This window comes from Gouania willdenowi, chromosome 1, assembly GCF_900634775.1.
Source record: "Gouania willdenowi chromosome 1, fGouWil2.1, whole genome shotgun sequence".
Classification (NCBI taxonomy): domain Eukaryota; kingdom Metazoa; phylum Chordata; class Actinopteri; order Blenniiformes; family Gobiesocidae; genus Gouania; species Gouania willdenowi.
Window position 1 is genome coordinate 12712713 of NC_041044.1, and position 18047 is coordinate 12730759.

Here is an 18047-nt window from a genome sequence, read left to right on the forward strand (position 1 = left end):
CATGACAACAGTGCTGAACTGTTCATTAGTTTACTGTTGTAGAACAAACAATGAGATGAGATGAGCGCCGAACATTTGCCGATTGTGACCCTGGATTTCCACTGGATGCGTATCTGCACCAAAACTGCTCTGCTGCATGACTTCAGCGCAATCTGTAGTCCAGCAATCCCCGCCGCCTCCGGATTTGCTGCACATCTGTTGCAGCAAGCAGATGGCAGCAAGGACTCAGGAGATCCCGCTAATTCATTTCCTTCTGTAGCACACAATTTATGACGCCTTGAATGCTCCTCTGTCTCTTAAAGAAATTCCAAGCTTGTCTGAAGCACCCATGAATACGCCCCCTTCAGTACTCATACAAACACGCATGGATTTTGTTTACTTCTGTTTTTCTGTGCGCTGTATTTGGTTACTTTCTACATTGTTACATCGCTACGATACAATTAGAATGATTATCAAAGTGAGGAATGCTAACATACGGACGGAGATCACATTGTGTCTGTGTACTTATTAATCCACTAATAATAAGCTCTTGTTTTAAAGCAGTCATCTGAAAAGGCAAGCAGCAGAGTAAACCGATCGACACGCAGTTATCTCTCAGCTGTTTTCTGTGACTACAGCTGATTACAGTGTTATTTACATTTTTATTTTATTTTATTTTTTTATTTTAATGCGTACATTAATGAGTCCCTGATGCAGTCTCTGTTCGACCTGAAACTTTTTTAAGAGCTTCTTCACACGGATCTTCAATACATCCCTGGAGCTGTGTGAAGTACCTTCCTGCTTCAAAAGCTCCAGCATCATCCCAGTCCCAAAGAAACCTGCCATCACAGGACTCAATGACTATCGACCCATTGCGAGAAGCTGGTATTGAGCCACCTGAAGGACATCACAAGACCCCTGCTGGACCCCCTGCAGTTTGCCTATCGGGCAAACAGGTCTGTCGAGGATGCAGTCAACATGGGACTGAACTACATCCTGCATCACCTCGACTCCCCAGGGACCTACGCTAGGATCCTGTTTGTGGATTTCAGCTCTGCATTCACCACCATCATCCCGGACATCCTTCACCAGAAACTCACCCAGCTCACAGTGCCAGTCTCCACCTGTCAGTGGATCACCAACTTCCTGTCTGACAGAAAGCAGCAAGTAAGGCTGGGAAGCATCACATCCAGCACCCGGTCACTCAGCACTGGCGCCCCTCAGGGGTGTGTTCTCTCCCCACTTCTATTCTCCCTCTACACCAATGACTGCACCTCAGGGGACCCCTCTGTGAAACTCCTGAAGTTTGCAGACGATTCCACCGTCATCGGTCTCATCAGGGATGGGGACGAGTCTGCCTTCAGACAGGAGGTGGAACAGCTGGCTCTCTGGTGCAGTCAGAACCATCTGGAACTGAACCCGCTCAAGACTGTGGAGATGACAGTGAACTTCAGGAGAAATCCCCCCCCACTAACCCCCCTTACCATTCTGAATAGCAAAGTGGCTACTGTGGACTCCTTCAGGTTCCTGGGATCCACAATCTCACAGGACCTGAAGTGGACCTCCCACATAGACACAACCAGGAAAAAGGCACAGCAGAGGATGTACTTCCTGCGACAGCTGAGGAAGTTCAACCTGCCCCAGGAGCTGCTGATAATGTTCTACACCTCCATCATTCAGTCTGTTCTGTGCACCTCCATCACTGTCTGGTTTGGATCTACAACCAAACTAGACAGACACAGACTACAAAGGATAATCAGGACTGTAGAAAAGATCATTGGTGTTGATCTGCCCTCCATCCAAGACTTATACCTGTCCATGGTCAGGAAATGGGCAGGTAACATCACTGCAGACCCCTCACACCCTGCACACAATCTGTTTAAACTCCTCCCCTCCGGCAGACGCTACAGATCACTGTACGCCAAAACTACCCGCCATAAAAACAGTTTCTTCCCCCAGGCTGTCATTCTGATCAACTCTAAACAGTCAGAGTGTCAGACCTGTTTCTGTTACTGTGAAATAACCTGGAACTAAACATAACAACCCTGGATCAACCTGTCACTGCGAATGTTCATGGACATAATATTTTCATTTAAATGTTCACCTGCACTACTCATCAATGCACTACTGCACTGTTATCTTATTAGTATCATTGTATTTTTATTTTATTTCGTTATTATTATTATTATTATTATTATTATTATTATTATTATTATTATTATTATTATTATTATTATCTTGTTATTTTTATTTAGTTTGCACATATTAGTCTAACTACTCTTATATTTATGTTTATACTTCTTTTTTATTTATTTTTCTTTATTCTAGTTGATTGTTATTATTTAATGTTACACTATCTGAGAGAGCACAGGTCACCAAGACAAATTCCTCGTGTGTATTCATACACTCTTGGTCAATAAAGTTGATTCTGATTCTGATTCTGATTCTGATTCCACATAGCCCGAGTGTGTGCATGCGTTCTTTTGGACTTGTTTGGTGATTTCAAAACGTTTATTTTAATTCTTTTTCGTTCAGATGGAAACATTCAAGTTTGCTCAGAAGTGAAACCTATTCAGTTTTGACCTCAGAGTGTGAGCGGGTGCTAGCACGCCATCTATATCTATTTTACTATGATGTTTCAAAACGTTTATTTTCATGTTAGTTTGACCGGACAGACCTCACCCGGAAGTTATTGACGGCAATGGCTGTCGTGTTGAAAGCTGCACATTTCTTTGCGTGAGAGAGAACCAACGAAGGCGATTAGAGTCCCAGGTAGGGAGTCTCACACACACGCGTCGATCAGGTGCGCTTCACTATTGATCACAATCTACGTGACATGCGTGCAGGCCATTAAGTCCGGTTACAGTCAGTGTCATGACACCTGTCCAGAGCGTGGTCGTGACTAGTATTACGCTCTGAGTCAGATCTAAGTGTTTACATGTTATGTAGACGGTGTTACATAGTGAAGCGCGTCTGATTACTTCAGCTTTACTCACGACACACCTGCCACTACACCTAACGACTGAAAATAGATAAGTTTAGTGAAAGTTAGGCAGGCCGGTACATGTGAATGGACTGGTGCGCATGAATTTAGAATGGATTCACCCCCCCCCCCCCCCCCCCCACACACACACACACACACACACACACCCCCACACACACACACACACACCAAACGACAACAAAAACATGTAAATTACTAAAACACAAAACTAAATATTTATACAAAAAATACACAAAAGACAACAGAAATGCAAAAAACTACACCAAAAAAAGATACAAACATATACAAAATGACATCACACTACAATGGCAACAAAAAAAAAACAATAATCATACAAAAAATGCACAAAAAGATAAGAGAAAGATACAAAAAATAAACAATATGACTCCAAAAAACATACAATACAGAAAAATACACCAAATGATTTTTTTTTAAAAAATGAGTAAAAAAAAAAAAACAAACACATTTATCATGCACATGTTCGATAGAATTAAACCAGGGAAATCACACACGCTGTTTTACTTTGCACCCAGAAATATACCCCTTTATAACACTACAGAGTACAGAGTATGTACACCACGTTGTACATCCAACCTTCAGACTCATTTGGCTATAATTGACAACTGTACTTATGCTCCCACTATATGAATACATACTTCCGACAGGCACTGTAGTAGTGATATAAATCTTGAAAAAGTTGATTTTACATAATACCTCCCTTTTAAGTGCAGTTATGCATCCAGTGGAAATCCAGGGTGAGAGAGAGAATATTATCGCCCATGCATTCCGTGGTGAGGACCCCTTAACGGCCGAACACAACGGTGTAAAGAACAATAACTGCCCATTTAGATGCCTGAACAAAACCATTGCAACACAAATATATAATAATCGCAAAAAAAAAAACAAAAAACTTTTGGACTAAATGGAAAAGTAATGCAATGATTTAAGTCCTACTTGGAGGAGCGAAGTCATTTTATAAGCATTGGAAACTTTGAATCTGACAGAAAAAGTAAACTGCTGAATGAGTGAAAACTTCCTTCAACAAATTCATGACAAGATGGAGGTGATCATCTTTGGTAACAAGGAAAAGAGGACTGCTGTCAGCGAGTATCTTGAGTCTCGATCTTTAAAAGCTAAAGACCAAGTCAAAAACCTATGTGTTCTGATTGACTCAGATCTTACATTCAGCAGTCAGATCAAATATATCACAAAAACAGCTTCTACCACCTAAACAACATCTCCAGAGTGAAAGGTTTAATGACTCAGAAAGATCAGGAGAAACTGGTCCATGCTTTAATCTCCAGCAGACTGGACTATTGTAATGGTCTTCTGACAGGAATCCCCCAAAAGAGCATCAAACATCTACAGCTGGTTCAGAACGCTGCAGCTCAGGTCTTAACCAGAATAAAGAGGTCAGAACACATTACTCCAGTTTTAAAGTCTTTACACTGGCTCCCAGTCAGCCTCAGAATAGACTTTAAAGTTCTGCTGCTGGTGTTTAAATCTGTTAATGGGTTTGGTCCAGAATACATCAGTGAGATGTTAGTCAGGTATGAACCCAGCAGGTCTCTCAGATCTATGGACACAGGACAGATAGTGGAGCCCAGAGCTCACAGTAAACATGGTGATGCTGCTTTTAGTTGTTATGCTGCAAAGAAGTAGAACAAACTGCCAGCAGAGCTGAAGTCAGCATCTAATGTGAACATTTTTAAATCAAAGTTAAAGGCACTATTTTTCTCAACTGCGTATGATTGAAAGGGGATTTTTGGTCATGTTTTTGTTGGTGTTTGTTGATGATTTTAAATGTTTTTACTGATGAATTTAAATGTTTTGTTGCCGACTTTAATGTTCTAAGCTGTTGAATAATTTCTGTTGCACTTTTTGATCATGGAAAGCACATTGAGTTGCCTTGTGTATGAAATGCGCTATACAAATACATTTGCCTTGCTTTGCCTAAAGGAGGTCTTACTTGCTCAAATCTCGCTAGCTTTCCAACATTGTGGACTGCACCTTTGAATAACCTATTTTTAGTGGTTTAACATGCAAGCCCAACACAACATTTACAAAAAAATGTACCTGAACTTCAACCTGAAGGGCTTGGTTTGAGAGCAGTCTGAGTGATAATGTAAATATATAGGAGACTCTGGCTTGTCACAGAGAGGAATGTATCTGGATTATGAATATTGTTAAGGAGGCATCAGGCATATTCTATTAGATTTTTCTTTGAGATTTAAGATTAAAGTAACCCCTGATAAAGACTTGTACCCCCTGAGCTCACCATATACCTGTATAAAGTCCCAGTTCTACTACATAAATAAATGAATAGAAGCAGATAGTCCCCACTGTATTAGTTTACATTTCTTACTGTGTGACCTACGGTGTACCTACCCTTGCTTTAGGCGAAGCTGAGGCCACTCCTCCTGACAGACCAAAATGGTAAAAGTTTCAAAGCTGATTTCCCTCCTTCGGTTCATCACAGCAATTGGTGCGCACATTATTGAAGACAATGTCCATACTACGGCCACAGTCGCCAAGATCCGTCGACGAGTGAACATGGAGCGAGCCCTCAGTGGTGAACGAACACTGTAGTAACGATTCACACTGATCACTGTCAGTGTTAGGACACTGGCTGAGACAGAGATTGCCTGTGTAAAGGGGACAGCTCGGCACAGGAGGTCTCCATAGACCCAGGCAGTGTAGATCTGGCTTCCCAGAGTAATAGGCATGCACACACATACCACAGCCAGATCACACACTGCCAAGTTTACTAGAAGACTACGTGTAGCACTAACACCAGCTAGCCGTCGACTGCGTCTGCTGGTGAGGACACGCAGTGACATTAAATTCCCGATAAATCCCAAAAGGAACGACAAACTGTACATGATGGTCAAAGCAATGGTGCTGGGCTCGTGGATGGTCCAGAGCAACATGCTCTCCATGTCCTCCCAGTTACTGAAGGAGTAGTTGTTGATGGGCAAAGGAAAGGAGGCGGTCTGTGGGTGCCTGAAGGTGAAAGTAGAGATGGTTGTGAATAAAGAAGTTTGAAACACAACTGAGGTAGCCTCAGAAGGCAGTGGGTGATGGAAGGGGTAGGTGATGGAGCTCTGGAGTAGGGCACCATGGAAGTTGTAAGTGCTGTTTAGTTTCTCTTGAGAGCTGTCATATTGAAGTAAAGTGGAAAGGCTGGGCTTAAAGCTCAGATCCTTGGATGGATCCATGCTGGTACACAACAGGAAGAAGCAGTGAGCTGTGGTGATGTCTAATTTAAAGTCAGAAAAAACACAACTACGATGAAACAACCCCCAAAAGTGTTGCTTTAGGCATCAGCTAGTCTCGTGGTCAAGTCCTTCTGATGAGCGCGAAGATGCATTTTTTGTGAAGAACATGGAACACATAGTTCACTCTTGTATGCCTTATCCTGTGAGTCACCTGGTGTCATGTCAGAGCTCAGCACTGTCCCAATAGATCATTATGCAACATCAGTATGGTGATTTTTCCAGGGAGTGGATGGTATGAAGCTGCTATTCCACCATCTGACGTTAACTGACCTACTCCCTTTAGAGGAAGGTGTAGCTCACACACAGGGTTCATCTCTCTTGGTCACTTTTTCCTCTTTTTCTAACTCACATCTCCAGTCCATCTCGTAGATGTATTCAGCTCTGTGCAAAGAACAGTTAGAAAGATCAGAGGCTGCTCAGCTCCCTCTTGATGAGAGCAGCAAAAACAAGGAATTAATTGTTCCAATCCTTCAAGTTGTGTCAATTGAAATCTACATATTTTATAGTATTTATTTCAATCGCAAAAAAACATCCAGGTCAAAAAAGTTGTAAAAATAATGAGTGAAGCATCCTTTTTCAAGTACTGACCATCCATGTGTGGAACTCTGCCGCTGAAAACCAGGAGAAGTTACCCTCTGACTGTTCGCCACTCAAAGCTTGCTCTCCGTTCCTGGTCCACTGAACTGATGTGGTGCCGTGCTTGAAAAGGTCTTTTTTGTTTCTGTCAGCCCTTCTCTTTCACACTCACCGTAAACCACACACGTCTCTGTGCGCTCTTGCCCTCAGTGTGCATCGTCTGCCTGTGCAAGACTGAATGAATATGAGAAGGATGAAGTCGGGGGGGAGGGGGGGGGGTGCAGCTCCTGTCTTCCACACCCACCCACCCACACACACACACACACACACACACACACACACACTCTCAGCCATTATTGCTCCTTCAATCCCTGGAAACCCGGCACTGCTCTAATAAACACAAATATAGCTTTCACTTCACACTTTAGAAGGAAAGTGAGTGTATTTGATTAATATTAATAATTAATAATATTAATTGACATTATATTTCATTAATTGGTAATAAAGCATTTTACGTTTTGTTGGTTTTGCTTTTATATATATATACTGTATATATTAGAGGAGTGCCAAAATATCCATACAACGATATATTGCAATATTTCATCTTTTTTTTATGCAAGTTAAGTACTAAGCACAAGTTAAATGTTCTCAGGTTTTCAAGTTTACAAAGAACAAATTGCTATTAATGTTAGCGCTGAAATGTTTGTGCAGTCTGCAGTGTAGGTTTAAGTTGAACTTTACACATGGTGGTAAATATAAGTTAAAACGTGTGCCCAGGTTTTCATAGACCACCCAGATGTTTATTTTATAACGCACAGACTGAAATTTTTCATATGCAGGGAAATTTTTCAGTTTTCACTGATATGTGTCCATGTTTACTGAGAAGTTGATAATACTAGCACTGAAATTAGTATTTTCTGCATTAATTTTGTTTCTAATGATTCAAAGTTAATTTGCACTAACATTATTAACAATAATTTGGTGAAGCATTATTTTGTATCAGTCTTCCCTTAAAGACGTAAACATAACACAAGGACATTTGGATTATAGTTGTGGTCAGTGTGTGTTAAGAAATGCCACTGTGCAGTATACACTTTGTTTTACTTGGCTGTCATTCATGTGAAATTGATTGACAATGTTTTGCAATTCCTGTGAAATGGGTTCATATATATGTATATATATACAGTATATATATATATATATATATATATATATATATATATATATATATATATATATATATATTGCAAGCCTTTTGAAAGTCACTATTTTTGAGCCTGCAATCCGTTATTTTGTGTGTGCCCTCAATGGCTGGCTGATGGCCAGCATTTTTCACACTTCAACAAGTGCAAAGACAAACTGGTATTACGCAATTTACTGAGCCATCCACAGTTTCACTTCACCATCCGTGTCTACAGCCGGGGCTAAGAACTAATCACTAACAGCCTGAGCAAACCTGCTTGATCATGTATGATCAGCTGTTGGTCCAGAATGCAGAGGGGAAGAGAAGAGACTAGTTGCACTTTACCAGCCATTAGGGAATGTTGTGCCTAGAGGGGTTCAATGAATGATTGTTGATGAACTATTATTACTTAATGGCCACAAATACATGATGTTTTTTTATTCGGAATTAGTTATTTGGAATTAAATCATTCGGAATTAAAGTGTTCTGCTTCGTGTTTACATGGAAATAGTAATTCCCGAACTGAAGTTTACATGGGAAACCGGTTTATTCGGTTTTAGTTAATTTCGCTTTAGGTCTGGGGGTTGGGAAGGCTCGGATTGGACAGAGGGCGAACATGACTTACAATGATGTGCCGTGACCACTAGGGTTGGGCAGGCATTTCATATGTTTCTGCTGGCAAGTGTTAATCAAACCAAATCAACATCGTAAAACACCATTAAAGAAACATAAGCAATTATTTAATATAGCCTCCATACTCTCCCAACAAGATACATCTCCTGACACGGCAGGGCATCCGTTGTTTGTTCATATGTTTTGGCTGACAAGTGTTAATCTAACAAAATCAACATTGTAAAACACCATTAACAAAACAAACAATTATTTAATACAGCCTCCATACTCTCCCAACAACATATATCTCATGACACGGCAGCGCATTCGTTGTTTGTGTTGAAAACACAGAAACACGGAGAAAATGCAAACAACAACAACTCAGAACAGCCTCAGTGAGGCGCATCCACAAAGCCAATCCTTCCTTTTGTACCATTCACTGTGGAAAGTACGAACAATGTTCTGACCTTACCTTTGCTGAAGCTCTGGGAACTCAGGTGTTGGTCTCCCATCATTAGAAAGCTGCATGTCACTAATGACGTATCACGTTGATCACTTCTATCGGGTGAAACACACAACAAACATTTTATTGTCGGCTGAAACATAAGACCATTCATGAAAACTGTTTTCACTTTTATTTTGATTGTGGTTTTGAAGCAGCAGCTCAACAATAACACACTCAGGTCCACGGAGCGGAAAGAAGATAGGAACTAATCATCGGTAAATAAAGCACAGTAAAACTCCAGAAAACAATAACCAGGAATAAATATTTGCTCCCTGGTAAAGATAGTAGCTCTAACAACTGGTACAATTATAAACATTAGGAATTAAGTGCTTACAAAGTCAGGTTAAAAAGGAATTAACTTTTAAAGGGGAATAAAGGTTCCCATGTAAACGTGGCCATTGTGAGCGTGTTCAATCTGACGTTTGTTAGTGGTTTGTTCAGTTGAATGCCAGATTTCTAAAGTACCTTTCAGGCGAAAACCCAGCTAAAACACGACATAAACTGTCTTTAGTTATGAAGGGAGATACACTATATCTGCCAACCCCAGCCACCACAGATTTGGACTGCTGGAACCAGTACCAGCAGCTCATCCTCAGGTTCTGTCTTGGCGATTAATACGGCATCTCGGTATGATCAAAGAAGGTAATTGATGATCCAGGCAGGAAAAATGTTACATTTTTGTGTAAACTTTGCTTACCGGATTAAGACCCAACAGTATACATCGACAACGTCAACAGCAAACCTGAAATGACAGCCAATCAGTCCACAGTAGCAGCAGTTCCAGCTTTCACCCCTACAGTATATTCTAAAAAACAGGAGGGAAAACTTGCTCCTTGAATTACATTGACAAATTACAAAAAAAGGGCAATAGTGCTAAAGGTGCAATAATTTTCCAGGTATTCGCTGAACCCTCCGCTTTGCCCTGTGCACCGCTTACAGAGACTTTCAACAACTTCCCTGTTTAAGCAGCTTGATCTTATGTTTACTGGTGACAAACCTGACGAGGACAGCCGGTGCTCAGAGAACTGCAGCAAACCCAATATCCACGCTCTGGCAAAGGAGCAGGAGTTTATACATGGAGCTCAGCGATTATAACATCAGGTTGGACTGTACCAGCTCATCCACTCCAAATCTCCATATTGGCAACATCTTCTTCTTCTCTGCATTTTGGAATTGCAGCTCCACCAGCCGAACCTACATGATGAAACTGTTTTTTTTTTGTGACCAAATGTTTGCCCCAGCCCACTAGCGTAGCTTAGCAGCTGTCTTAGTAGACATGGCCAGTAGGGTTGCCACTTTTAAAATGAAGAATAACAAACACATTCTATGATCCCTTGGAGCCATGAACCCCATGGACGCGACTCATGTGGGGTGGGGTGCCTGCAGTGTTATCAAGCTAAGAGTCAATTTTTTTGGATTGTGGTAGGAAGCCGTAATACCCAGAGAAAACCCATTGGGCATGGGGAGAACATGCAAACTCTACACAGAAAGGAGTATGTGTACGCCTCAGGGCTTTAACCCAGAACCTTCTTGCTGTGACACAAATGTGCTAACCACTACCTCACTGTGCCCCCCAGAAGGAATATATGTGTATGTGATATACAAATTTTCTTTTTACAATGTCTTTAAATGGCAATACATAATGATAATTCATTTGACTTTAAAACCTCAACATCATAATCAATCAATCAAACTGCAATAGTCTACTAAAACAAGCAATGTATGCGCCCTGGTATCTGTCAAAAACACAATCAGAAAACAAATTGAATCAATCATAAAATACTGTACCCATACCGTAACAGTCTCAGGAGAGGATTATGGTTTGAAGAACTGTGACACTAAGGGGGTCTTCCATGTTCTTGCATGTCTGCACTAGTCCTGCTCTTCTGATGCACGCTGTCCGATGTCAGGCACTAAAAACACTTACCGACATGTTTTACAATTTAACTTGTTATCGCTGACTGGAAACAATTCACATTAAACTCCTTTTCATTTCATACAACCTGGGTGCTTTAGTTCAATGTGAAGAAATGCAGGTATTCTGAGGGGAATACCTCACAACAAAATATTAATATATAAGAACTATGAACTAGTTCCTTATTGAAAGTGATAACTTAGTTCCAAATTATTGAATTATTAACTGAACCATATATTTTTTAAATTTGCGAACTGAACTTTGAACTAGTTCATGTAGAAAATGACCTTTCCCAACACTGTCAATGGGCATGTTTGGCTTATTCCTACAGGTCTGTTCAAGTAGCTCAGTTTTTTTTTTTTTATCTAATTGTTGCTCAGTTTCCTGTCATTTTGGTAGCCAAAGCTATCAATCCTTGTTGAGTCCTAATCCTGACTAACAAATTCAATAAGTCAAGGCCCTATTTTCAGCCTAGTAAAACAAATGATCTAATGGTTGATGCTGAGATCAATATAGCATCTTCAGGCATTAATCAGCAGTGGATTTACTTCCCGTGTCCAAGACCTTATCGATTATTTAATTATCTCAAACATTTGTCATCCTTTGGTGGCTGGAGTATATAAGGCCAATATTTAGTATTGTATTAAAAATATTTTGTCCTTAAAGTAGATGTTTTTGTAATCAAGATTAATGAAGCAAGCCTACGAATTTCAGTAATTTTGATAAACACTTTGCTGTGATAAGTGGGTCAGAGCATCTCTAGAACTACTTGAATCTTCTCTTCTCTTTTTAAACATCCTTTTGGTTTTAATTTCCTTTGAGAATGTAATATGGCTAAATGTGCCAAAACTTATTGGCTAATTTTGAAAGGAAAATACTATGCCTAAAGCACTTGTAACTGGACACACTTCATCCTTTTAAGAGTTTAAACAATTAAACATTCACATTTTAAATGTTTTGATGAAGCTTTTACAAACAGTCACAGTGACAGTTCTACTGACCATGTAAGGATTCAACCGAAGGCACACAGATGGGTTCCAGATTTTCTGGCTCCTTATTGCAATATGTCCTAGTGCTGGGACTTTATCATGTTAATTACGACTAATTAATTACAGAAAAATAACGCACTAAGAAAAACAATGCAGGTTCCTGCTATACCATAATGCTGATATACAGACAACTAAACAATAAATGGGAGAACCTGGGGAGAAGTAATTACTGTGTTTTTTGTTTTTGTTAATTATAGGTTAAATAATAACAGTGGATAAAAAACAAAAGCCCAACTGTACAAGAAAGAGCCGATCACTGGAGCTCTTCCAGCCGCCGCTACTACCTCAATACCTGTGCTATCTGCAATATGCTTCGAGCAGGCATCGTCACCATTCCACACCTGACAAAATGACAGGGTTCAGAGCAAAAAAGAACACGTCCATATCTGACAAATGATCAAACTCACTGGCTAAATGGATTGCAGTGGACAGTCGGCCACTCTAGGTGGTAGAGGATGTGGGGCTAGAAGTGGTACTACAGATAGCATCATCAAGTCTGACCCAACTTATGAAATGCTATAAAAAAGACAACTTCAAATAAAATTCATTAGCTTTATCAGTTATTAAGTTCATGCAACAGATATTGTAACCATTTTGTACTGTTCAGTTTCCACTTCTCTGGGATGTACTGTAATATACTAACTACTGTTTTTCATTTTAAAACACAAAAATAAATTTGTTTTAGAAAGTTTACAAAAAATAAGTAAAAGCATGAATACAGTTATGAGTTTGTGCCTTATGAACAACGCAATCATAATGTTCTTTATTTATAATAGTGCTGTCAGTAGATTGAAAAAAATTGTGATTAACTAATTATGCTCTGTAATTAATTAATCGAATTCATTTCTTTTTTAATCTCACCTAAAACATGATGAGAAACGCCCTCATTTTTTAGGTATTATCATTTAAATTGCATTATTGTGGCAGATCGAAACATTGATATAAAGTCATTTATTGTTTGTTTTTAACAGACTTGAACAGATGCAGGTGTAGCTATTAACATTCTTCTGTATTTGAGACGAGTCTTTAGTTTTTACCATAAGGGGAAATATTGATGTGTACTTTAGTCAATCTCCAAATAATAGAAAATACAATTGAATTAAAACATCAGGTCCATATGCAGTGCTCTAAGTTAGCACATCAAAAAAGAATAAGAACACTTTTCTGAGCAATACAATTATTGAACACAGACCTTGTTGCTTTTTCTCTTCTTCAGTTAATATAAAATAAATAAACCAGACTTATCAATCACAGTGCTGTAATTTAGCACATAAAAATAACAAAAAAAAAACATTATTCATCACAAAATAAAGTGCTCAAATAACATCAAGCAATCACTTCTTGTTGTAGTAGTAGTAGTAGCCCCGCCCACATCCTCTACCACCGAGAGTGGTCAACTGTCCTCCACTGACTTTGTTCATTTGTCGCTCTTGTTCATTTTGGCTCTGAACCATCTTATCCAGTGTGGATTGTATGGGCCATGTCCGAAGGACCGTTGTCCGTGCTAGCTGCTACATAGTTAGCATTGAGAAAGACCTTCGGTGATCCACAAACTCTTTCTTGCACAATTTGCACACAACTTGGCATTTGTTTTTCATCCAGTGTTTTTTATTTCCTAAAAGGAACATGCACAAAACATAAATACTTCTCTTCAGGTTCTACCGTTGTATCCGATTCATCAGTTTTATGGGTATACCGGGAATTCGTGCAATGAACAAGGTTCCACGCTGTTTGGGGTGCAAAAAAGAAAAGTGATTTACGGCTTTATTTTTTTTATTATTAATTAATCAATTGCAATTAACACATTAAAGTGAGTGACAGCCCTAATTTATATTGCACATTATGTTAGCACTCAGTGATAAAAAATAATAAACACAATTTTGTTGTTTAAGCTCATTGTTTTAATTGATTCGGTCTTATTCTGGAATCCATTTAAATTGAGAACCTTTGCTTCTCGTGTCAAATGTTGTTGGGTGATAAGAAAAAATTAATTGTGATTCATGAATTACAAAGTCACTTTTTTTATTCGAGTCCCACCACTAATAAGTACACATTTGTCCCGTTGCTGCAGGCTCCCTAGGATAAATAAAAAAAGAAAAATTAATCACACACAGAGTATATTCTTGAATCACCTACCTTCTCATCCTGCTTACACATGAACAGTTTGCACACATCAGAGACACATAGTAACCAAACTGAAACACGTGCTACCTTAAGAAAGCCCATTGGATCCCTGATGACATGCCATCAGATACTTTTCTCCTTTATTCTTGCTGAGGACTATGAGCGTGTCCTCTGTCTCAAGCTTGAGACTTTTATATAATAATTCAGCGTGCATAGGCTTGATGTTCTTCAACATGATGTTTTCGGTGATCGGACTGCTATTTTGACAATTACTTTTTTGCTTTTAAAAATATGTGATAATGTGATGAAAATTATCCACTAGCACTTGTCATCACTGTTCAGTATCAATCATAAGTGGACTCAAGGGTCCACAACATCAGCCAATCATCTCCTTGGGGAACAACTAGGTTTTATCAATGTTATCACCATGGATTCATCCCATTGGATTTCACTAGTTTAAAACAGAACTGATATATTTTATTCAGAAGCCTACTTCTGTCATAACTTCCAAGCACAATAATTAAAAGACATGATATCTAGATTAAGGTGACCGTGGCTCAGTGGTAGAGTGGGGTGTCCAGTATCCACTTTATCTAAGTCATTGTTATTGTGTCCTTGGGCAAGACACTTTACCCACATATGAATTTTGCATAAATGTTGTTGGTGATCAGAGGTAGGTGCGAAATGGCAGCCACACCTCTGTCAGTAGAGCATGCTGTGGCTACATTGTAGCTTACCGCCACTGGTATAATGAGTGACTAGTGTGAATGAATAATGGTTTCTGTACGCGCTTTGAGTCTCCTTGAAAAAAAAGTGCTATATAAAAATCTAAGACATTATTCATTTCAATTCAATTCAATTACTATATCATTTATATGTAAAATTTCTTAAAATATCAGCACATTTCACTCTTAAACTTCTTTATTAATGTTCTCATGAGAAAAAAAAATTGAGGAGAAGTCAGATTGCATAAATTCTACAATTCTATTAAGCAGACTTTTTTTTTTTATCTCAAGTGATGTACAACATGATGATGATTAGGGTTAAGGGACTTGCTTAACATCCAAGTTGGATTCAAACCGGTGACCCTCCGGTTACATGCCCACTTCCTTAACCATTACCCCACTACTATCTAAATGCTCTAAATATTTATATGTTAGGAAATGCTTCTAGTTTTTTATTGGTTTTCAAGTATCTTCGATGACTCTCCTCAGATACTAATCACTTCATGGCTGCCTTTTCCGCCCCTTTGCAGCTCAGCTCATGTTCAGTCACCTTGGTATTAGTTCAAATGCGAGTACGGACCAGTTCACCTCATGAAGCTCTTCACCATTGCCTCTCTTGGCTGAACAGCACTTTCCATTCCTGGAGGAGCATCTACTGTGGAGAATCACTGCTAAGAGTAGGCTGCAGAGGCAGCTAATTAGCAGCACATGTGATTAGCATTCACCTTGCTGACGATCAAGAAACATCCATAATTTAACTCAAGCTGTTCATAGCAAACATCACAAGAGGAATTTGCTTGAAAAAGTTCTTAGTGTGGATAATGACGTCATAGTGATTGGAATTGGATTTCTGTTGTTTTTTCTTTGAATGCTCTCTGTACAACATTTGTCACAAATAATTCTTTTACTTCAGTGGCATGATGAGATATTCAACCAGACAATGTTCAAAATTCAAATTTATCAAACGCAATACAAAAGCAAACAAGACCACTTCAGAAATGGGATAAGCAAAATATTTTTACCAAACTACACAAAACTGAGAATAAGATACATGTGCTTAAGGTTAGGTGGAACAAAATATTAAAAAAATCAGTGTAGACATATGAAGAGGAAGAAATATTACTTTGTGTAAAGTGCAATCAGCCAGTTGAAAACACTTATTTTCTGCAAAAGTTGAATTTAAAGGTCATTGAGGTGTCGAAGCAAACAAGACACGTCTTTGACATGTCACTCATTTGTTGGTAATTACAGTGAAACATTTACAGCTTTGTCTATATATAGATACTATTAACCTCTTCTACTTTTCTAAAAACCAGGAAAGCCAGTGACCAGTGTCTGTACAGACCTGCACAAGTATTGGTTGACTACATTACACTTATGAGCCCTGTTTTCAACAGATTATGGCTGACTGAATGAAAATAAAGTTATTTGTTCAAAGATATTTGTCCAAAGAAATTAGGCCAAGATTCACGGCTCTGCCCTGCAAACACCGTAAAAGTTATAACTTTTGATGTCCCACTTCTCTAGATGATCTCCAGCAACTTTGAGCCCCGTCGGTGAAACGAACGAGGAAAAGTGTGCTAAAATAGGACATTTGTCCTATATTAAATTATCTTCATTCTGTAGAGGGTGCTAGCGCGCCAATGTCTGTTTTTCCATATTGAGCTGGTTTAGGGCCGGGGGTTTAACAAGTTCATATGTGCATACCGTATAAAGGTATCAAAAATCCATGGATTACTTTCGGTGTCCCACTTCTCTAGATGACGATTTCAAACCCCATCAGTAAAACGCCCTAAGAGAAATGTGTTAAAATAGCAATTTTGCAATTTTCAATTCAAGATTCTGGACTTCCTGTGAATTTTTTGGTGTGGTCTCAATAATATTTTTTACTTGTCTTGTCATGGTCTACTTCTGTGTCAGTTTTTATTATTCTACAATTAATTAATTTTTTGTGCATTTTTAAAATTGGAAATAGCCAGAAATTAGGGAAGCGTGCGATTGAATTTTGTTTGAATTTTTGAGACTTTACAGAATGGTTCAGTGGATGAAAAGTAGGTCAGCTGGTTCCAACACTGGGAAATAAAAGAAAGAAAGAAAGAAAGAAAGAAAGAAAGAAAGAAAGAAAGAAAGAAAGAAAGAAAGAAAGAAAGAAAAGAATAATAATCACACCCAATAACAATGTTTCCCCCTTTTTGAGTACCATGAACTATACATTTGAGGAAAGCGGGCATGCCTACAACATGACAAGGGTCCCTGGTCACTGATGGGCACGTAACATTTGCATGTGGCCACTACGAGAGCAAGAAGCCCTTTGCCAGCTCGTGGTGCTCGGGCCTAAAAACAACCATGCATTCAATAATGTCTTCTATTAGAGGTTATTACATTTACCATTCTGCTATTTACTTTGGTAGAAAGCACATTCCACCCAGCCCCTTAGCTTGAATGTTAGAAATATAAAAATGCTGACTATTAGCCCACAATGTTGTTCATCATGATACACATTTTCCTAGATAAAATATCCACCCCCCAACCACACACACACACACACACACACACGACCTCCGTTGCTTCTGTCTGTTCAAGGTTTTTACAAGACATTATCAATTTTAATAATTGTAATCAGCAAAATGGTATAAACCAATTGAATTGCTCACAAATAACACTGAACAACAGAAATAATATGATTCATCATGTCTTTTTTCAGCTTCAACATCAAAGTAAAAGGGCTTACTTCTGACTGCAAGTCAGTGTCAGACACAACCATCACGCACCGTGTAAAATGATGGTGAAGTTTTAGCTTCATATTAAATTTTTATATTCACTTCATAGCCAGTTAACGTTAAACTGCATTTAAAGACAAGTGCCTTGCCTCCAATGCCTCTCCAAAGCAACCTATCCAGTACTGAGCAACTGGTTGTGTCAGAAATCTCCTTCTGACTGATGAAGTAGATTTATGTCTTGCAGACATCCTTGTACCTTCTTTACATACATTTCTATACTTATTGAGCTCCCAGATCTATCTGATGACAGCCGTTTCAAACACACAAACCAAGGTCGCCATACTGCTGAAGGTGACATCACCACAGTTGAAAATACA

At 39.0% G+C, this 18047-nt stretch overlaps 1 protein-coding gene across 1 annotated transcript in view; it reads right to left on the reverse strand.

The window, feature by feature from the left end:
• The window catches only part of LOC114465192 (neuropeptide FF receptor 2-like), a 38235-nt gene extending 32034 nt beyond the window's left edge, over positions 1-6201 (reverse strand). Inside the window, exon 1 of the mRNA XM_028450070.1 lies at positions 5372-6201. Within this exon, the coding sequence (XP_028305871.1) occupies positions 5372-6201 (830 nt within the window). The remainder of the gene's footprint in view (positions 1-5371) is intronic.
• Between the last annotated feature and the right edge of the window lie 11846 nt (positions 6202-18047).